Source organism: Camelus ferus, chromosome 31 (assembly GCF_009834535.1).
Source record: "Camelus ferus isolate YT-003-E chromosome 31, BCGSAC_Cfer_1.0, whole genome shotgun sequence".
NCBI lineage: Eukaryota > Metazoa > Chordata > Mammalia > Artiodactyla > Camelidae > Camelus > Camelus ferus.
The window spans coordinates 3,115,086-3,138,848 of record NC_045726.1 but is presented as its reverse complement, the minus strand read 5'-3'; the positions used below and the strand labels follow the sequence as shown (position 1 = coordinate 3,138,848).

The window sequence follows — 23,763 nt, the reverse complement described above, 5'->3', positions numbered from 1 at the left end:
GTTCTTGAACAAGGTCTAAAATGAAAGGATTAACTTTGTTTTTCAATTTTTTAATTGAAGTATAGTCAGTTACAGTGTGTCAATTTCTAGTGTACAGCGTAACATCCCAGTCATACACATATATACATACATTTGTTTTCATATTCTTTTTTCATTAAAGGTTATTACAAGATATTGAATATAGTTCCCTGTGCTCTACAGAAGAAATTTGTTTTTTATCTATTTTTATATATAGTGGCTAACATTTGCAAATCTCAAACTCCCAAGTTTATCCCTTCCCACCCTCTTTCCCCCAGTAGCAAAAAGGTTGTTTACTAAGTCTGCCAAGTCTGTTTCTGTTCTGTAGATGAGTTCATTAGTGTCCTCTTTTTTTCTTTTTCTTTTTTTTCAGATTCCACACATGAATATCATATGATATTTTTCTTTCTCTTTCTGGCTTACTTCACATAGAATGATGATCTCCAGGTCCATCCATGTTGCTGCAAATGGCATTATTTTATTCTTTTTTATCTCTGAGTAGTACTCCATTGTGTAAATATACCGCAACTTCTTTATCCGATCAATCCTAGATGGTTTTACAGTCAAATTCTGTCAAACTTTCAAGGAACAGATCATGCCAGTCTTATACAAACTCTTCTAGACGTTAAAAAAGAAAAAAAGAGAAAAAGAAAAAAGAAAACAACCCCCTCAAGTCATGGTAGAAAACCAGGCAAAAACAATGTAAGGAAAGAAAATGGCAGGCCTGTCCACTCATGAAAATAGATAAAACAATCTAAAATAATCTAGTCATATATAAAAAGAGAATACAGAATTGACCAAATTGGATTTACCTCAGGAATGCGAGGTGATTTTTGCATTAGAAATATATAAACTTAACCATGGAGGTGAAAAAAAAGCCCATACTCTGAAAACTATGAGAAAATATGAGGGAAATTAAGGATGATACAAATAAATGGAAAGATACCCTGTGTTCATGGATTGGAAGAATTAATATTGTTAAAATGTCCCTACTATCCAAAGCAATCTACAGATTTAATGCAACCCCTAAAAGTACCCATGACATTTTTCACAGAACTAGAACAAATAATTTTAAAATTTGTATGGAACTACAAAGACCCTAAATGGCCAAGGCAATCTTGAGAAAAAAGAAAAAAGCTTCAGGTATCTTGCTCCCTAACTTCGGACTATATTATGAAGGTACAGTAATTTAAAAAAAAAAAGTATGGTACTGGCACAAAAACAGATACATAAATCAGTGGAACAGAATAGAGAACCCAGAAATAAACCTATGCACTTAAAGTCAATTAATCTATGATAAAGGAAACAAAAATACACAATGGAGAAAAGACAGTCTCTTCAATAGTGGTGTTGGGAAAACAGCACAGCCATGTATAAAAGAATGAAATTAAAACATTTTTCTCACACTGTATACAAAAATAAACTCAAAATGGATTAACAACTTAATTGTAAGACCAAAAGCCATAAAACTCCTAGAAGAAAATAGAGGCAGAACACCTTTTGACATAAATCATAGCAACATTTTTTTTAGATCTGTCTCCTAAGGCAATGAAAACAAAAGCAAAAATAAACAAACAAGACTTAATTAAACTTAAAAGCTATTGCACAGTGAAAGAAATCATCAGCAAAACAAAAAGACAACCTACTGAATGGGAGAAGATATTTGCAAATGATATGTCTAATAAGGGATCATTATCCAAAATATATAAAGGGCTCACACAACTCAATATCAAAAAAACAAATAATTCTATTAAAAAAGTGGACAGACGACCTGAGTAGACATTTTCCCAAAGAAGACATACAGATGGCCAACAGGCACATAAAAAGATGTTTAACATCACTAATCATCAGGGAAATGCAAATCAAAACCACAGTGAGATTGCACCTCACACCTGTCAGAATGGCTATCATCAAAAAGACAACAAGTAATAAATGTCGGTGAGGATGTGGAGAAAAGGAAACTCTAGTACACTGTTGGTGGGAATATAAATTGGTTCAGCCATTATGGAAACAGGATGGAAGTTCCTAAAAAAATTGAAAATAGACCTACCATATGATCCAGTAGTTCCACTCCTGAGTATATATCTGAAGAAAACGAAGACACTATAATTTGAAAAGATAGTGCACCCCAATGTTAGTAACAGCATTATTTACAACAGCCAAGATACTGGAAGCAACTTAAGTGTCCATCAATAGATGAGTAGATAAAGGCGATGTAGTGTATGAAAATACAATGGAATATTACTCAGCCATAAAAAAGAATGAAATTTTGCCATTTGCACATAAGGCATGGACCTGAAGGGTATTATGCTTAGTGGAGTAAGTCAGACAAAGACAAATCCTGTATGTTATCATTTATGAGGAGAATCTAAAAAATAAAATGAATGAATATAATAAAACAGAAATAGACTCACAGATGCAAAGAACAAACTAGTGGTTATCAGTGGGTAGAGGGCTTGGGGGAGGGGCAAGATAGGGGAAAGGAAAGTTTGTAAAAGTTACAAACTACTATGTATAAAATAAATAAGATAAGCACAGGGAATATAACCAATATTTTATAATAAAGTTAAATGGCATATAATCTATAAAAATACTGAATCACTATATTGTGCACCTGAAACTAATGTAACATCATAAATCAACTATAATAAAAAAAGAGATGTATAACTTACCACATCAACAGATCAAAAGATAAAAATCATATTACCTTAATAAATACAGAAAAACATACGATAAAATGAACATCCATTCATATTTAAAAGAAAAATCTTAGTAAGCTAGGAATAGAAAATAACTTCCATAACTTGGCAAAATGTTTCAACCAAAAACCTACAATACGATTTTTACTGGTGGAATGTTAGAAAGATTGCCTTCAAAAGTCAGGAATAAGACACGTATATCCCATCACCACTTTGGTTCAACATAGTTGTTCTAGTCTAATAGTTAAGAAAAATACTTAAGGGTATGAAGATTGGAAAGAAAGAAGCAAGACTGTCTTTATTTGAAACATATTTGATTGGCTACATTAATAACCAAAAGAGTCTATGGAAAAATTATTACAATTAGTAAGAATTTAACAAGGTGGCTGGATATAAGATCAAGATACAAAAGTCAATAGCATTTCTATAATTAGAAAGAAACTCTTAGAAAATTCAATTTTTAAAGAAATACCTTTTACATACCCTCCTCCAAAAAAAGAAAAAGAAAAACATTTAGGGAGGGAGGGTATAGCTCAGCTATAGGGTGTGTGCTTAACATGCACGAGGTCCTGGGTTCAATTCCCCAGTACCTCCATTTAAATAAATAAGCCTAATTACCACCCCCCCAAAAAACCAAAGAAATACCTTTTATAATAACAAAAAGTAGAGCATTTAGAAATAAATCTTAACAAAAGATGCATAGAATAGTTATTGGGAAAAGTTTAAAATTTTACTGATGTACTTTAAAGAAGATATAATTAAATGGAGCATGTTAATGGAGAGAAACATTCAAAATCAGAAAGAGTCCATTCTTCCCAAAATGATCTATCAAATGCAATTTCAATCAAAATGCTATCAGAGTTTTTTTGATGAACTTGACAAGCTGATCCTAATGTATATAATAGAGGCTAAGATATATATTAAGGCTAAGGTTTGCCCTATCAGATATTAAGGTGATTATAAGGCTATTCTAATTAAGATAGTATTATATTGACACAGAGGTAGATTGTCCAGTCTAGGACAGCTGAGAGAGACCAGGGACAAACAGACATGTTACATGAAAACTTGATGTGCGGCTGAGCCAACATGGCAGAGCAGTGGGAAAGGATGGATCTAGTCAGTAACTCATACTGGAACTACCAGTATTCCACGTGAGAAAAATGATATTTGATCCCTGCTGCATGCCATTTACAAAAATACATTTTAAATGGTTTAAGGACTTAAATATAAAAGCTAAAACTTTAAAACTTTTACAAGAAAATATAGGAGAAAATTTTTATCACCAAAGGTAGAGAGGAGAAGGAATAAAGTTTGCTAAGCATAAAACAAAAGATTGATAAGTATGAATACTTTAAAATTAAGAATTTCTGGGGCAGTCTACCCAAGCAATAGAAATAAAAGCAAGAATAAACAAATGGGACCTAATTAAACTTACAAGCTTCCTCACAGCAAAGGAAACCATAAGTAAAACAAAACAACAACCTACGGAATGGGAGAAAATTTTTGCAAATGAAACTGACAAAGGCTTGATCTCCAGAATATATAAGCAGCTCATACAACTTAATAAGAAGAAAACAAACAACCCAATCCCAAAATGGGCAGAAGACCTAAACAAGCAATTCTCCAAGGAAAAAATACAAATGATCGATAGGCACATGAAAAAAATGCTCAATATCACTAATTATCAGAGAAATGCAAATCAAAACTACAATGAGGTATCACCTCACACCAGTCAGAATGGCCACCATTCAAAAGTCCACAAATGACAAATTCTGGAGAGGCTGTGGAGAAAAGGGAACCCTCCTTCACTGCTGGTGGGAATGCAGTTTGGTGCAGCCACTGTGGAAAACAGTATGGAGATTCCTCAAAAGACTATGAATAGACTTACTATATGACCCAGAAGGAATACTACTTCAAAAAGATACCTGCACCCCAATGTTCATAGCAGCACTATTTACAATAGCCAAGACATGGAAACAGCCTAAATGTCCATCAACAGATGACTGGATAAAGAAGTTTTGGTATATTTATACAATGGAATACTATTCAGCCATAAAAAAGACAACATAACCCCATTTGCAGCAACTTGGATGTCCCTGGAGAATGTCATTCTAAGTGAAGTAAGCCAGAAAGAGAAAGAAAAATACCATATGAGATCGCTCATATGAGGAATCTAAAAAACAAAACAAAACATAAATACAAAACAAACAGACTCATAGACATAGAATACAAACTTGTGGTTGTCAAGGGGGAGGGGAGTGGGAAGGGATAGAGTTCAAAATTTGTCGATACTGACAGGCATATGTAGAATAGATAAACAAGATTATACTGTATAGCACAGGGAAATATATACGAGATCTTGTGGTAGATCACAGCGAAAAAAAATGGGACAATGGATATATGTATGTTCATGTATAACTGAAAAATTGTGCTCTACACTAGAATTTGACACAACAGTGTAAATTGACTGTAACTCAATAAAAAATGTTTTAAAAAAAGAATTTCTGTTCATCAAAAGACACCATAAAGAAAGTGATAAGACAAATCATAACTGTATTTACAACTTGTATGACCAATAAAAAGAATGAGTTGGTGTCCAGAATAAGGAATATAGGAATGCCTGAAACTCAGTTTTTTTTAAAAAGACGACCTAATTTTGAAATCAATGAAAGATCTGAACAGGCATTTCACAGAAGAGGAACTCTTATGGCAAATAAACAGAAGAAAAATTCTCATTCTTATTAATAATCAGGGAAATACAAATTAAAACAGTGATAGCCCATTTTTATGCCCACTAGTTTGCAAAAAATTAAGAAGTCTCACTATAGTGTTGGCAGTAGCAGAGCATGGAAATTCTTATACAGTGTCAGAAAGAATGTAAATTGGTTCACAACTTATCATTTTGTTGTAAAGTAACATTCACAATACAGTACAATTCAGCAATTCCATTCCTAGGAGAATGTCGCCAGAAAAATTTTTCAAATGTGCACCTGGAGACATACAAGAATTTGAATATTGACATGATTCAAAAAGCCAAAAATTAGATGGAGAGCTCAAATATCCATTGAATGACATATGAATAAATATTATAAGTTATATTCACAAAGTGGAATATCATAGTTATAAAAATGAATGAACCAGAGCTATATATACAATGTAGATGAATCTTCAGTAATAAGAAAAAAGCAGATAACAAGGATATTCACAAGATACCTCTTTATAAAGCTCAAGCAAAACTAAAATAGTAAAGTGTTTGTTTAAAATAATAAAACTGCTTTTAAAAGGAATGATTTCTAAAAATTTAGTGTGGCAAGATTTCCCTTAGAGAAGGTCAGGGCAGAGCATACACATATCTTAGTAGCATTGATGATCTGTTTCTTAAGTTGAGTAAAGGATTCATGAGAGTTCATTCTGCTCTTAAGCTTCATGGCTTACATATATGTTGCATGTAATTTATTTGCATATAATAAAAATTTTATAATAGCATTCCAAAGAATGGCTAAGTAATAAATATGCCAAAACTAAAACGGCCACTGTGATCAATGCACTTTGGCTTCCAGAGGACATATGTCCAGGTTGACAGCAGGCTGCACTCACTGGGTATGTAAGTCTTTCAACCAGTTACAAATCATCCTAATGATGCTGTCAACCAGGCTCCATTTCTCAGCCTTGTACACAGGGATATCAGGTTCCCTTTCTAAGTGCTCACAAACCATCTGTTTAATATTTCCTCCTAGTCTTTGTCAGGGATCGATGTCAAGCTCTTTTGGAAAGGTATTTTATCCATATGTGTTCTCAGGAAACACCAAATGTTAACAACTCAAACACAGAAGATAAAGATTCATTGTCTCCCAAAGGATTCCAGGAAAAGAAGAAAAAAGAAAAAAAAAACCAAAAAACAAAACAACCTTTTCTATGATTCATGCTTGTCAGACTCCACATATTGATTTTTCCCCTTTCAGTGTCTTCGAAAGTGACCAGGAAATGCAGCTTTTCATTGAGTTTGTCTTTGAAAACTGCATTAAAGTCCTACCCCTGTGGCATTAAGACTAAATTAGAACCCCTACTGTATTTACTATCTAAAGACTTTTAACACAGAGAGACATTTGTTTATTTCATTAACAGAAGCCATGGTCTCAGAAAAATGACAACTCTTCCCTTTTTAAAAATTGAACTAAAGAATTTTTTTAGACTATAGTAGAAAATCAATTTGAAAATCAGATTTAAAAATTTTTTTCCTCACCAACTCTTTTGAGGAATAATTTGCCTATTGTAAGTTGCATCCAAAGTGTACAATTCAATGAGTTTTGACAGTTGTGTATGCCCACAAATCATCACCACAGTCGAGATACACAACCCTTCCACCAACCCTAAAAGATTCCTCTAGCCCCTTCACACCCCACGCCTCCCTCCGTCCTTGGTATATGCCACCTATCTGCTTTGCCCGTAGATTAGTTAGCATTTTATATAAAAGGGATCGTATAAATTGTATGTACTTCTTTTGTATCTGACTTTCTTCATTCAAATTTAAGATTCATCCATGTTGTTTATATCAGTAAATAATTGTTAGTTTCTTTTTATGCCATATATTATTTGACCATTCTCCTGTTAATGGACATTTCAGTTGTTCCCAGTGTTTGACTGTTGTGACTAAAGCTGTACAAACATCTGTACACAAATCTTTGTATGGACATATGTTTTTATTTCTCATGGGTCTTACTGTGTTTATCGTTAATCCTTTCCCATTTACTTTCAACCTATTTGTGTCTTTATACTTAAAGTGTATCTCTTACAGACAGCATGTAATTGGGTCTTGCTTTTTATCCATTCGGTTCATCTCTGCCCCTTATGGAGCATTAACATTTATCAGAAGTATTGCTGTGGTTGGATTTAGGTCATTCTGTTTTTTGTTTGTGCTCATCTTTTCCCTGCTTGCCTGATTTCTTTTAGATTATTAAACATTTTCTGAATTCTATTTCAATTTATCAATTGTCATTTAGCTACATTTCTTTGCATTGTTTTTTAGTGGCTTCTCTAGGGATTACATTAACCAGTCTTAACTTACATTTAGAGTCAATATAGTACACTTCACATAAAATGTAGAAACCTCAGGACTACAGTTCTTTACATAAAATACAGAAATCTTGAAGGGATTAAAATATATTTTTAAACTTTGTTGCAGCCTACTTAGAATTAGTATAGAACCATGTCATGTAAAATACAGAAACTTTGCACTAGGTCCATTTATCCCCCACCCCACCACACACAACATTGTCTTTTTTTTTGTAGTTGTCATGTGTATTACATCTTAACAAGACAGTGTTATAAATTTTTGCTTTAAACAATCATGTGTATGTTTTAAAAACTAAGAGAAAAATAGACTTTTATATTTTTTATTTCCAGTGTTCTTCGTTCATTCCTAAAGATCCAGCCAACTTTCCTTTGGGTATCATTTCCTTCAGCTCAGAGAACTTAGTACTTCTTGTAGCATGGTTCTTGTAATGACAAATGCTCTTAGCCATTATTTATCTGAAAATGTATATTTCACTTTCACTCTTGAAGGATGTTTTTCTTGTATGTAGATGTATGGGTTGACAGGATTCTTTCTTCTTTCAGCACATGAAATGTGTTGCTCCACTGTCTTCCAGCCTTCCATGGTTGCTCAATAAAAGTCACAGTCCTTAAATCACTTTCCCCTTTATGTAAAGGATCATTTTTCTGGATGCTTTCAAGAATTTTCTCTTTATGTTTGTTTTTCAGCAGTTTTACAATAATGTGACTAAGCACAGATTTCTTGTTTGGGCTTCACTGAGCTTCTTTAATCTGTACATTTATATCCATAACCCAGTTTGGGAAATTTGCTGCCATTATATCCTCAAATATTTTTTTCTGTCTTTTCACTCTCTGGGACTCCAATTACCTACATGTTAAACTTTTTTAAATAGTTCCACAGTTCCCCAAGGCTCTGTGGTTTTCTGCTTGTTTGTTTGGTTTTGTCCAAACTTTTTTCTTTTTATTCTTCAGATTAGATGATCTCTGTTGATCTACCTTTAAATTCACTGACTCTCACCTCTCATCTCCATTATGCTTTTAAGCTCATGTGGTGAATTTTTTGTTCAGATGTTGTATTTTTCAGTTCTAAAATTTCCATTTGGTACTTTTTTATATTTTCTATTTCTCTGTTGATATTTCTTATCTTTTCATTTATTGTGAACATATTTTCCATTCCTTATTGAGCATAATTTTAATTATGCTGCTTTGAAGTCCTTGTCTGGTGACTCTAACATCTATCTTTGTTATCTTAGGGTCTTTGCATCTATTGATCATATTTTCGTTTGAAACTGAGTCATATTTTCTGACTCTTTGTATGCCAAAAGCTTTTGCATTGTATTTTGTGAATATTATGTTGTATAGACCCTGGATTCTATTATATTGCTCTGTAAAGTGTTTTGTTTTAGCAGACAATTAACTTTGTTAGACTCAACCTGCAACATTGTGTAGGCCCCTCACTCAAATCTCAGTTCCATTCTTGAAGCCTAAACTATGAGCTGCTTTCAGTTTGTCCCACCCAGGGTCAGCTAGGTGCCTGGACTGTTTAAACACATAATTTAAGGCTCTCTGGCTTTGGCTTTTTCCAGGGGCTCTGGTTGCCCTAGGCTTCTTCCCCTGGTAATGCCAGTGAAAGACAGAGGCCTGACTGTTGAAATTGTAGCTGTCCCTGCACTCCTGTGATGGAGGCCACCCTCAAAGCCAAGGTGCAAAAAATGGGGAACTTATTCCTTGCTGGTGACTAACTTCAAATTTTAGCTTTTCTCGCAAATCTTTGTTCAGTCTCCAGAGCCCTTGGGTAGTTGTTTTGTTTTGTTTTTTACTACTATCCTGAGTTTCTAGCTATGATTTACAGGAAGATCAGTCTGTTAGGCAGTGGGACCTAACCAGATTGGAAGGCCCTTATTTACTCTTGATCAGTTTACTGCTTTCTTTTTGCCTCCTCTTCCGTCTTCTGTTCAAGTCAATAGGCTCAAGTTCTTCATCATTTCCCTCTGTGTCTTTAGGAGATTACGACTTAAAAGTTCTTCTTATTAAATCTCAATTTTTCTTTCCTCCTCTTCTGTCCCCCTCATCTACTGTTCTTGGGTCTTGCACAGTTGTTTCTGAGCAAGCTTTGTCTGCTCTGACTATTTGGGCTAGTTGTTAACATCCTGTATTCACAGGCCTAATAGTACTGATTGTAGACTGGCCCAGGGAGGCTAAGATACGATTTCATAGTTTCCATAGTGGTTCTTGACATTTTGAGAATCTGATAAAAACTAAGGGCCTATCCCCTCCCCCCACACACACACCAAAATATGCCTATACACACACAGATGAAATTATATACAATTTCAGGGTTCCCAGAACCCCTGAAGCCCATCCATGACACCCAAAGACAGGTGACATGATGGTCATTTGGAAAGAAATAGGTCTGGACTATAGGTGAAGACTGTGGAACTGGGGAGGATGTGCAGGACCGGCCAGGAGCACCATCTTCCTGGGCCTCTCCTTTAGACAATATATGTCAAGAGAGAAATACAGCCATTGTATATGTGTGTGTGAAAGAGTCAAATTCTCCCATATTAAGTACACTTCAATTTTGTAGCCATGTTTTAGGGTTGACCTCTGAGACGGGCTGCTTTAGGCATGACCTTATTTTCAATCATTTGGCTTTCTTAGTCTTTTCCATTATTGTGGCCCTTCCAGAAAAGCTTAAAAAGAGCTCGGTGAAGGGTATCACTGCTTGTGGCCACAGGGGGGCAGGGTAGGCCTGAAGTCTGAATGTGATTGCTGGCAGCCAGCTAGACTGCAACAGACTAGGCCTTCCTCACTTGTCACGAACGCTCAGATACTCAGAGCCAGCTGCACCTCCATGCCAGTAGCCAGTAACCTTTCTAGTTGGTACCCTCAGGGTAACCAGTCACACTGACTGCCCTGCTCACCAGTCAGTGTGCGAGCTGTTCTTCAAACACTGGAAAAGTGAGACGTCCCCGCCCCTCCCCCCTAGTTTAGCACATTCCGTTGTATTTGTGAGGAACACAGTACTAGGTGTTGGTGCTCTTATATATGTTGATGGCGAGGGAGGAAGTCACCAAGATAAGTAATCGGAAGAAAATGAGTTCCAAAAAAGGAAAGCACATTCTTTTCCTTTAAGAGCAAATCGTTTTGTTGATGACAGAAACGGAAGAAAATGCCATTTGTTGGACGACATGCCATTCATAGCGAATTAGCTCACGTCTTATGCTTCCTACAACTATGAAATAGGTTGTACCATCTCCACTCTGCCCCAAGTCACATAGCTAACAACTTTCAAGCCGCAATTCAATCCCTGGTCTTTCCACTTCATTCCACCACCCTTCATAAACTCACGACAAGATAAGAAAGCCCTTCAGAAGAAACAAAGTAACAAGTGTCATTTGAATTGCCCACATAGAGGGCACAGATACCCAGGGGGTGCTGATTAAAGCCAAAGAAGGGGGTAGGGATGTAATTAAGCATAACTTCCTGGACAGAGTCAGTTCTGAGTTGAATTCTGGAGGAGCTGAGGCCGTGGATTGACAAGGGTAATAAAAGCACTGAGGAAGGAAGGAAGTCACATGGCAAGGAGGCTAACTTGGTTGAAGCAGAAGAGTTACAGGAAAAAGTAATGAGAGCTGAGGAGCAGGGAGCAGCTGTTTAACTCAACAGGCATTTGCCGAGCTTCAGCACTGCTGAGCTGGGGGCCTGGGGTGGGAGCATAGGCTCTCAGCAGGTGGAGATGGGGGGAAAGGTCTGAGCCACCACGGAACGAGGGGAAATGGGGGGTTTTGAGGAATAAGGAGTAGCAAGTGGTACAGGATGAGTGAAGGGAAGAAAGAAGATGACAGTAGGAAGGCGGTGTGTGCACTTTAGCAAAGGAAGGATCTGACAAAGCCATGTTTCAGAGAAACTGACTGGTAAGAAGGATCGGAGGGGAAGAAATGGCATTTGATGGAATAGCCAAGAGGCCACTGCCATAACTCAGGCACAAGGAAATGAAGGCCTGGACCAGGGACAAAGAAAACACAAAAGAAGTTCTCTGTCAAGAGTGTTTTGGCTTACACATTAGTCCTTAGCTTGTATACTGTGACTGTCCCTGAGAAGGTCCCTGCAAAAGTGAGGACTCAAATCTGAAGCACCTGCATGGCAATTCCCTGAGAATTTTTTCAAAGGAAGAAGCTCTGTTCTTTGGCTCTTCCAAGAAACTGTAGGTTAAGAAGTTGGAAAGAACTCCACACCATATACAAAAATAAACTCAAAATGGATTAAAGACTTAAATGCAAGACATGAAACTGTAAACCTTCTAGAAGAAAGCATAGGCAGTAAGCTCTTTGATACCAGTCTTGGCAATATTTTTTTGGATATGTCGCCTCAGGCAAGGGAAACAGATGCAAAACTAAATGGGACTACATCTGAAAAGCTTTTGCACGGTGAAGGGAACTACCAACAAAATGAAAAGGCCACCACCCCCTGAATGGGAGAAGATACCTGCAAATGACATATCTGATAAGCAGTTAAATCCAAAATATACCAAGAACCTATAAAAACTCATCATCAAAAACGAAACAACCTGAGTTTAAAAACAGGGCCTAAGTGGACATTTTTCTAAAGAAGACACACAGAGGGTCAACAGGCACATGAAAAGATGCTCAGCCTCACTAATCATCAAGGAGATGCAAATCAAAACCACAGTCAGCTCACACCTGTCTAGACAGTCAGCTCACACCTGTCGGGACAGCTATTATCAAAAAGGCAGTCGCAAGTATTGCCAAGGACGTGGAGAAAAAGGAACCCATGGGAATGTAAATAGGTGCAGCCACTCTGGAAAACAGTATAGAGGGTCCTCCAAAAATTAAAACAGAGCTACCATATGATCCAGCAATTCCACTCCTGTGCGTTTATCTGAAGAAAACAAAAACACTAATGTGAAAAGATACATGAACCCTTATGTTCATTGTAGCATTATTTACAGTAGCCAGGATATGGAAGCAAGTGCCCATCAATAGATGAGTGGATAAAGAAGATGTGGTGTATATATATATACAACAGAATACTACACTGCCATAGAAAAAAAAGAATGAAATCTTGCCCTTTGCAGCAACATGGATGGATCTAGAAGTTTTAGTCTAAGTGAAATAAGTCAGACAGAGAAAGACAAGTAATGTTAGATTTCACTTATATGTGGAATCTAAAAAAAACAAAACACACAAACTAACTGAACAGAAACAGAGTCACAGAGAACAAACAGGTGGTTGCCACAGAGGAGGAAAGTAGGGCGAGGAGAGACGTAGGTGAGGTAAAGCAAGAGGTACAAGCTTTCAGTTACAAAATAAATGGGCCACAGGTATGAAATGTACAGTGTGGGGAAACTAGTCAATAATCATGTAGTATCTTTGGTGCCGGATGATAACTAGTCTTATCATGATGTTCATTTTGAGAGGTATAGAAATATTAAATCACTGCAGCGTGTGCCAGGAACTAACATTTAGTTATACTGCACTAAATAGCAACAGGTCATTACACTTCAAAAGCAAATTCACAGAAAAGAGATCAGATTTGTGGTTACCAGAAGTGGGGGCGTGAGGGGGAATTGAAGGAAGGTAGTCCAAAGGTACAAACTTCCAGTTATACGATAAATAACTACTAGTAAATATATTAGTAATATATAGTAAACGTATATAGTCCATAACTATTTACTGTAAGATAAATAACTACATACTAATGCACAGCATGATAAATATAATTAACACTGCTGTACATTACATATAAAAGTTGTTATAGAGTAAATCCTGAGTTCTTACCACAAAGAAAAATTGTCTTCTATTTCTTTAACTTTGTGTCTATATGAGATGATGGATGTTCACTAACTTATTGTGGTAATCATTTCATGCTGTATGTAAGTCATATCATTATGCTGTACATCTTAAACCTATGTGCTATATGTTAACTATATCTCAATAAAACTGAAAGGAAAAAAAGAAGTTGACAAGAACTTTAGCAACAGTGGTGGAGTGTCTGCGGGAAAGATTGGCAGTTTCCTTCACAGAGGCACTGTGTTTCAGGCTTGGTTCTTCAGCTTTGCAGGATGAAAAAGCTGATTTTGTAAGCATCACCTTCTCAAGCTCAAGACTGAAGCATAAGCCAGAATATTTTAGAAGGAGAACCATACATAGCCACTGTCATCACCAAGAAGACCAGAAACCTGACAAACACACCCTGCCGTGGGGATGCATGGAGCCAGCACGCCCTCCCCTCTGAGCCCCTCTTGGACTGGCACTGCCAGCGTGTGCTGCTATGGCTCCCTTCCTCTGGGCTCCATTTCTGGCCAATCCTCCTCCCTTCTAATGCTCACATTCATTCTTTGGATAAGCCAGGACCATCCACAGGCTCCAGCCAAATCTTGCTCTGGTCAGTAAGCCATCCTCCTTTATTACTGTGACTGTGTTTCATTGGCCTTATCACTCTGTATTAATTTTATCATTTGACCATCTGAGGAAAACCCTCTTTTTCTCATTTCCAGATTCTTAATGGGAGATAACTTTGCTATTGTCCTCATATAATGCCTATGGTAGGAGTCTCTAATCGTCTACCCTTTCCCTGGGGAGAAAAAAAGAAACAATTATTTCTCTTCAAAATTCTGCTTGGACTCAAAGCAGTATTAACCTCTCTGCGTTTTGAGATCCTTTGCTCAGTTTCATTTCTTTAGTTCTGTGTCTGCGTCCTTATGCTTTAATGACTATCTTGCCTCCCTGAGAAGCAGCTGTCCAGTCAGTCCCATACTTGTTACTCAGGGTTGAACTCCAGGCTCAGAAAAATTACTTCTTGTTTTGCCTGTGACAAAAGATGATTCACACTATTAAGAAGAACATTTCTCTCCACTTACGAGGAATGTTCCTTTGACAATGACCTCATGTTTATCACTGTAGTGCTTGAAAACTTGGTGGGGCAGATGAAAGTTTAAGGAGGAATGGTCAAGAAAAACGTTGCTTGGGGGAGGGTATAGCTCAAGTAGTAGAGCACATGCTTAGCATGCACAGGGTCTTGGGTTCAATCCTCAGGACTGCCTAAAAATAAATAAATAGATAAACCCAATACCCCCCCAAAAAATTTTTTTAAATAATAATGTTGTTTTATAAACTCTGTAAGTGCAAAGAGTATCATATATTTTTGTACAGTATTTCATCTTCTGTGTGATACATAATTACTATTAGTCCGTGTTGGAATAAGTGAAATGACTAGTTACCTAATAAATTCTTGTGACTATTCACAAAAGATGGTAGAGTTTTAGTAATACTAGTCGAAGAGAAAGGCATTTGGTGCCCCTTATCAGCCACAGAATAAGTCGTGAAATGTGACATGAAGTCATCTAAGTCTCGCCACACCTCCCCTGTGTGGGTGCCAACACTTTGGACTGAAGCCCTTTGTCCCTTGTGGAGAGCATGCCACCTCTGAAGACTTGTCCTCAGGAATGTCGTTCTAGAAATAAACCAGCTTTCTCCCCAGGATCCGTGAGTCATACATAGAAGTTAATTCATTGGAGCAACTGACTTTTCTTAGGCCCTTTGTAGAAGTATTTCAGAGAGTCCCTCATGGTGAGGCAAAAAAAAAGTCGGGTTCCTCCTCGGTTTCCTTCCAGATCTTGTCTCATTTCCTGTCTCTCACCTTATATTTGGCTTTTACTGACAAACTTTACCTTCACACCCAGACTCCAATTCCTGAGCTAGTGTTGCCCGAGGAAGGAAGTAGGCTAGCAAAGGCTACCTACCTTCCTAGTTTCATTCATTCAGGTTTGGAGTCAAATCGCACTCCACCAGGCCACCCCTGTCTTCTTGGCTGCTGACCACACTTGTGCAATTTAGTAAGTCAGCGGCAAACTTGTATCGTCTGTATCAGAAGGTGGAGCTCGGGAATTCATCTTTTTCTTTTTCTATGAGTCTTTTTAAAATTTAATTTTTATAACAGCAGTAATAGTTGAATACATTTTCACTGTGAAACAACAACATAAAACTGAAGGCCCCCTTGTTAATTGTCTTTAATTTGCATTGCTATATTATTTGGGGGCTGTTTTTGTACTCTAAAGTGGGTTTTTTTTGCTAATATTTTTTAAATTTATTGAGCTATATAGTCAGTTTACAATTTTGCATCAATTTCTGGTGTACAGCACAATTCTTCAGTCATACATGAACACACATATATTCATTTTCATATTCTTTTTCACCATGAGCTACTACAAGATATTGAATATATTTCTGTGTGCTATACAGTATAAACTTATCTATTTTATATATACCAGTCAGTATCTACAAATCTCAAACTCCCATTTTATCCCTTCCCAGCCTCCTCTCCACTGGCAACCACAAGTCTGTATTCTATGTCTGAGTCTGTTTCTGTAAAATGTTTTTTACATGTTTTCTGTAGAATGTCTTACTCCTGTCCGCTATTAACACTTTGATGGTAGCCTTCCAGAGCTTTGTAAAAGGCATTTCCATACATATGTATGTACTCAGGCCAATAGTTTTATTTTTCTATAAATAGGCTCATACTATACATCTTGTTCTAGAACTTTCTTTATTCACATACTATCTCCTGACTCTCCACGTCAGTACATTTAGCTTTACTTTGTTTGTTAACGATAGCTTAATACTCCATCACTTGTGCCATAATTTATTTCAACATTCCCCTAATGATGGGCATTTGATTTGCTTCCTGTTTGGAGTTTTGATTATCTGTTATTATTACAATGCTGTACCGGACGCCTTCGCATGAGTCTGTGTGTGTGCTATCCAAGAATGTCTCTAGGCTGGATATCTAGAGGTGAAAGTTGATGGGTACAAAAGATGGGTGCATTTAAATTTTTATATTTTTCAAAATTTACAATTAAACAATCAAACACTTTAACCACTGTGTCCCTTTCTTCTGCAGAGAATTCTGTCTTGGGAACTGACATTGACCTTCAGACTGTAGACAATGATGTTGTCAGCATGGAGATGTTCTTCAAAGCCTGGCTACATAACAGTGGAACAGACCAAGAACACGTCCACCTTCTTCTTCCTTCACGGTGTCTCAGCAACATTTCCAGAGCCAGAGATAATCCAAGTACACACCCCCACAAAAGACGTATTACATAGATTATGGTTATCCCGGTCTACAATTAGGGCTCTAGATTGGTAGATCCCCAGAATACAGAGTAGTTGAAGTTTAGGGGTTGGAGGAGGATTGGATGAGGCTGTCCAGTGTTGGCATTGAGGAGTAAGAAGAGTATTTCTAAAAAGTGACCACAGTTACAAAACTGAACTTAATTAAGCCCAGACAGCAAGGGCTAGTTAGTTTCAGCGTAAAGACTGAAATACCCCCAATAACAGGGCATCAGCTACACTGCATGAGCGTGCAATGAGTCCTATATTTTCTCAGTCTTTCACTTTTGATGCAGCAGACATTATCGACATTATAATTAGAGGTAAGGTGGTACCTCGGCAATATCAACAGGGCCTGTGAGGAGAGGAAAAGAACCAAAGGTAAATGGAGATTAAATCGAGGACTTTTCAACAGGGAGACACCAAACTGAGGGGAACCGAAGCACCTGCAGAGGCAAAGCCCGAGGCCAGCGAGGTCCTGGCTGTTGCTCTGGCTGGCAGTGATGCTTAGTTCAGGTCTCACTAGACCATAGGACAAAGCCATTTCTAGAGTTCACCCCCTTTCGTGGTCGGCTTAGGACCTGAGTGTCCAGGCCTGCAAATGGGCCCATCAGTATAGTCAGCCACACTGAGCCTGGAAAAGTTGATGCCTTAGGGCCCAAGCTCCAAAGAGAAGACTTAAATTGTGTCTTCCCCTTTAGGAGGGGGTGCTCAATGAGAAAAAGGGGTATAGACTTCCACCCCCAAAGGAAAGACATATCTTGGTGCTTGCTTTCTGGGGATAGCCTTCTGGCTCTTTCTCTCCCTCCCTCCCCACCCCCACCCTTCACCCCACCCCACCGTTGCCCCACTTTCAATCTAGGGCCCCGGATGCATTTAGCAACTTAACCTTGATTTTACTGTCTTCAAGGCCAATAGTACCAATTGCTCCTAGTCGCATCCTCTGGAATTCACTTATCTATTTTCTTCCAGCCACTGTGTTAATTCCTTTCCCTGCATTATCCCATTTAAGCTTCATAACAACATGAGACAGGTACTGTAATCATATGTCATTGAATCTAAGATGCTATTAAGTAAAAGATACACCATTATTTTATGTACCACTAAGAAAGAAAAACGCTGCCAATTAAATGTGACACAGTGCTTTTTTATCACTTATAAATACATTTTATCCTTACTGAGTGAGTAGAGTAGTAAGGTAAAGATTATCTTCCCGGTCAATGGTGATTAAGAGACACATACAGAGATGTTAGTTAGAAAAAGGAAGTCTTAAAAACCAATAAATGTAATATTACCCCAGTTTTACAGAGAAAATTGAAACTTAGAGAAATTAAACATTTCCCCCAGGGCTGCACAGAAAATTAATAGCCAAGCCAGAATTCAAAGCCAGTCAACTCCAGAACCCATTCTTAACCCCTAGGACTAGAAATCTATATTTTGTGCATTTGACTACTCTTCAGTCCAGAGGACATTCATCAAACTCAGGTCGGTCACCTCCAGAGCCTGGGTCCTTACCAGCTACACAGCCTGCCTTGTGCTGGACAATTTTGAACCAAGAGTCTGCCTCCTGCTGGGCACTTATCTCATTAGGAGGGCTGGGGCCATCAACAGCCAGGAACTCCTGCAGCTAGCCACCTTCCACTGTTGCATGGCATTTGCCCATGGTACTGTTGAGAATTTCTTTGCTTTGCCCTCTCTTTTTCCATGGCTTTCAGCACCAGCCAGAGCCAGAATGTTTATCTGCAGTCATTTTTCAGAAATCCACAGGTCTTCAGGGTGGGTGGTAGAACTTAGATCTGGACTTTTCTGCCCAGGAGGTCTTCACTGGAATCCAGATGCTCAGGCACAGGTGGAATGAGGTCCAGGGAAGCAGGCCTCCTCTGGGGTGCGTGGGACCCACCCGTGAGTTTATACGAGCACAATAAAGACCATACTATAGCCATCCATTGTTCAAAAAAACTGATGCACAATGGATTTCTAGAAATGTGACTCCCCACAGGAAAAACATAACAAAATACAACAAAACCCCTGGAGTCTCCTACTTTAGAATCTTTTGAGGACTGCTCCTCAGATGTTCACTTTGACTTCTCCTTACAAGGGTCTCCATCCAACACTACCTGCTTCTGTAGCTGCCTCAGGCCCTTCACCTGCTCTCTAGGGACTTCCCTCAGAGGCCTCTTTCTGACAGAGTGCACAGTCTGCCCCACATGAGCGTCTTGTGTTACCTCTTTGAGTTTGGGACCTGCCACCTCTGCACATGGGTTCTGGGTGGTGAGAAGCATACGTGGTTCTAGACTCATGCCCTGCCTGCTAAAACATCTTTCCCAGCTTTGGGGACACTGCTGAGATTAGAGTTCCAGGAGTTCTCAGCCCTAGCTGCAGGAAGAATCACATGAGGAACTTCTAAAAACACCAAAATCAGCTCCAGCCCCAGAGATCCCTGTTTCGTTGTTGTGAGTAGGGCCCAGACCTCAGTACCTTTGACAAGCCCACTAGGTGATTCTTACTGCAAGCAGAGTTGAGAACCTCAGCCAGATGAACACAGCTGTCTGGTTCTAAAGCCCAGGGACCCAACAACCGAGAAGTCAGGCACAGAGGAAATGAGGGGCAGCTGGAGTCCTAGGCAGAGCCCCTCCTGCTGACTGCCACACCAAGAGCCAAGAGCTGTCTCACCCCGAATTCATGTCTAGGTCTGATTGCTGCTCCCAGGAGGGCCAGCAAGAGCTGACATCTATTCTGACATCCTATTTTTTCCCCTACATTATTTCTACTTCTGTTTTTACTTCATGTTGCACTTACTACAGTCATTTCATAAATCACTGACATCAACCTCTAGCCTTCTCGCAAGTACTCAACTTTCATACATTCCTAGTTTGTTAATAGTATTCAAACCTGATGCATATTTTATTAAAGACCTTCGTAGTATCAAGGATTCAAGCCTAGCACAACAGACCATCATACACAGTGATGTGAGTACACCTGTTGGAGCTGAAGCTTAATACAAGAGTATAAATCCTCTGTGAATAACCCACACATAGTTGAAGCCCCCCCAGAACTACTTACTGTCTGTTGCCACGGTGATGCTCCAAGGCCTAGAAGTTTCCATTCATTTGGGGAATTAAACCTAAGCTATTTCAGGAACTTAACCCTCCCTTCCCCCTCCCTCCGAATGTCCCTAGAAGTGCTCACGCAGAAACAGTAGCTATCAGCTGACCGCCTGACTTCTGCTTCTCTGCTCTTCCTTCGTCTAACCTGAAGTCTTGCCAAAGCTGAGCCACAGGGAAGCAGCAGAGGCAAAATTTCCTTCTGTGATTACCAGAAGGCCCTGCCATGTTGCAGTGTTAGCTGCCTCTACCGCGGAGGACACGTGTTCCTCCCAGACTCCATCACAAGCCAGATCTTTCACCATGAGCTGCTCAGCCAGCCCAGAAGTAAAACACATAAGAATCATGTCGGACCCAGAAAATAAGTCTCCTATTGTGTAGAGCAATACTGTTCCAGACCTGCTCTGCCTTCCCAAACCAGTTGTACTTTCCTCTCTCCCCTCCCAGTCGCTACTTGCCTGGTGAGGGCAGAATGTGTGGCAGGTGTTCTCTCTTAACCGTATATATAGCCTGAGGTTACCTGGGACAGTCTCTCCCCCAGTACTGCTTTTCATTGCAGTGTGCCTGAAATGTGATCTCCAAGAGCGACTTCTCAGCCCGTCCCTGCTCCCTGGCACAGCTGGCGGCTCCCTGCGAATGGATGACCCAAAAGGAGACTTCAGCACACTCTACCAGATGGCTTCCCAGTCGTCAGCGTCTCGTTACAAGCTCCGGGTGATCAAGTATGTTCCAGTCCGTGCAAATGCTTATTCTTATGGGTTCCAGAGCTAGGAAGTCCAGAGATAGAGGGCATCCCCAGGTGGCGGGCAATAGGAAGTCAGTTCCGAAGCAGCAACGGCGGGTATGGGTATGAAGGAGCAAGGTCAGTCTGCTCAGTGTGTGGAGTTGAATGAGGAGATGGTGGGAGATGTGCCTCAGTAGGACATTCTGAGGTCTGGATGAGGACTGAAAATCCAGAAAGTCTCTGAATGCAGAGAAAAACAAGATCAGCAGAAAGATGTTTATCCATTGAGTAAGTGCTATTGAGCACCTGCTTTGTTTGGACATCAGGACAGAGGTCTGACCCTCAAGGAGCAAGTGGTACATGAGAGCTACCCCACCTTCCCATTTCTTTAAGGACTAGAATTCCTGCTTCCAAGAGAATAAATGCCAGGGCGGAATTAGCAAGGATGGCAAAGACCGCTTTCACTGTTTCCTAGATCCTATCACATGCCCATGTACAGGTATCTGAGTAAGCCTGACCATGAATGCTGCTGGGGAACCTTCTTAAATGCATCCTTTTCTGACATGCATCTTCTGTCAGCATTTTGCCACAAAAGAGCCAGGTCTGGGACGCAGATGGTTAACATACTGCTGTGTAATACGGTTGCTGCAGCAGGAGTGAATGGAACAGAATGAGCTCAGGAGAGGCAGCACCCGTCAGAGCCACCTCATGATGGCTGCGCCATTTAACAGGCTCAGAGACCCTGCTGTGGGCCAGAGACCTTGCCAGGTGCTGTCCATACTAAGCTGAGTAATTCACAGGCCCCAACCTAAAGGACTTCACAATAGGGTCTTAGACTTAAGCTGAATTTAAGTGGATCTGGGTCAAGGTTCTGGATATCACTGAGGAGACTTTCACTGCCATTGTCTTTTCCCAGGGCTCTGAAATCCAGTGGGGTCTGCGAATCACTGACATACGGACTCCCATTCATCCTCAGACCCACCAGCTGTTGGCAGCTGGACTGGGATGAGCTGGAGACAAACCAGCAGCATTTCCATGCTCTGTGTCACAGCCTGCTGGTGAGTACCCATGTCACCAGGTGAGGAAGAGGGCGAGTGTTAAAGCACCACAGAAAAGCAGCTAACTCAAGCCTGCCCTGATCCCAAACCTGCCCCAGTCCACAAGAGGACAGGAAAACTGGACGTCCTCTGAAACGTGGACTAAATATGAGTTGCCTTTGTTGGTTTCACGCTACCGTGAATAATTCCTGAATTCAGTTATATGACACTAAACTTGAAAATCCCTAATTTTGTATATTTAAATGGCAACCAAAAATTTTCCATGAGTAACTATATTTTAAACCCTATTTTCTTCCTATCATCGTGCTGGACATTATGGTTTATTTCAGTGACGGGCACTTGGGCCAGACGTTGTGCCAAGCCCTAGATAGTCAGTCTCTTACGATACACATTATCTACGGTCTCAAGAAATTTACTCTCTAATGGCAGAGGTGGGATTAAACATGTATATTCTTAATCGTGAGAAGTTTATGAAGGAAAAGAAGAGGCTGCTATAAAAAAGTGAAGGTGACATTGAAACTGAGATCTGCCAGGTGAAATGGGAATTAGAAAGGTGAAGGGCGGCAAGAAGAGCATCCCAGGTGCCGAGAAGGGCATGTGCAAAGACCCCGAGTCTGGAAAGAGCTGGTCCTCGAATCTAGAATGGGGAGGGCTGCTTGACGCTCGTGTCTGACATCGGCCCTGGATGGTAGAGTTTCTTGCTGATCTTGACCTTGTATCCGAGTCAGCTCTTCCCTCGGTACATGTTTAATACCCTGTGCTTATCTTTGACTTAAACCCCTGTTTACATGTGGCTCTCACTTGTAGCGTCTGAGGTGAGAACAAGTTTGTGAAAGAGAAATCCGTTGGCTTGATGCGAATCCGGGAGACCCCGAGTCTCTAGATCTGTGCAGGGTATTAACGTGTAAGAGCCGCCGATTCCAGGATTTCTCTAGAAGCTGCAGGAGTCCTGAAACATTGTCATTTCTGTCTCGCCGGCCTGACGGGCTTGGGAAGGTCCGAGCCTTACGACCCACTTTCCTTTCTTACCCGATGTTTTCCCGCCAGGACACCGAGGGTTGTTACTTGCCTTGAGTTGGAAAACAGTTTACATTCACACATGTAAATTTATTCATCCTGTTAATTTATGTAAGGTTTTTGTATGCAATTCTCAATTCTTTAAGAGATGACAAACAGATTTTGGTTTTCTATTGTCATGTGAGAACATGAGGCCTCAGCAACATGTCATTATGAGGAAATAAGAGTGCTGCAGTAAATAGATCGGGGAAAAAAAAGAATGGGGAGGATTCTGGGGAGGGTATGGCTCAAGTGACAGAGCACACGCTTAACATGCATGACATTCTGTATTCGATCCCCAGTACTTCCCCTAAGAATAAATAAATAAATAAGTGAACCTAATTACCTCCCCCCACCAAAAAAAAATTTCTAAAAAAAATAATAAAAAATTAAAAAAGAACGGAAGGACCATTGTGACTGAAACAAAAAAAAAAGCCAGGAAAGAGAGCCAAAGATGGGGAGCCAAAAGTGAGCAGGGGTCGAATCACACAAAGCTTTGTAGGCCACGTTAAGGACTATTGGACATTAAGTACAGAAAGAAATCGTTAGAAAGGACATCATCCATTTAAGTTTTGAAGCTAGTAATTGTGCCAGTATTTGGAAACGAACTTTCAGACGCAAGAATGAAAACAAGAAAAATGAGGTAGGAGGGCACTTACAGGAGTCTAGGCAAGAGATGGTTGTGGCTTGGACTTGGATGTGGGAAGTCAAGATGAGAAAAGTAAAACACACATTTTAGAGAAAGAACTTGATGAAGGATTGGATGGTAGGGAGTGAGGAAGAGGAACGTATCAAATAATGGCCTGATTTCTGATTTAGCATTTCCTGAAATGGAAAAACTAAAAGAGCTTATACATGAAACAGAAAATTTACACTCCATCTAGCAGTGTATTAAAACACAAATGTTTATTAAAAATT

At 39.4% G+C, this 23,763-nt stretch overlaps 1 protein-coding gene across 3 annotated transcripts in view; it reads left to right on the top strand.

Annotated features, from left to right (window-relative positions):
- The window catches only part of LOC102516686 (meiosis 1 arrest protein), a 58,147-nt gene that overhangs the window by 17,587 nt on the left and 16,797 nt on the right, over positions 1-23,763 (top strand). For 2 of the 3 annotated variants that reach the window (XM_032471099.1, XM_032471100.1), the window contains 3 exons: positions 16,692-16,865; positions 20,567-20,729; positions 21,648-21,789. In XM_032471099.1, the coding sequence (XP_032326990.1) occupies positions 16,692-16,865; positions 20,567-20,729; positions 21,648-21,789 (479 nt within the window). The remainder of the gene's footprint in view (positions 1-16,691; positions 16,866-20,566; positions 20,730-21,647; positions 21,790-23,763) is intronic. The other variant, XM_032471101.1, reaches the window with a different exon arrangement.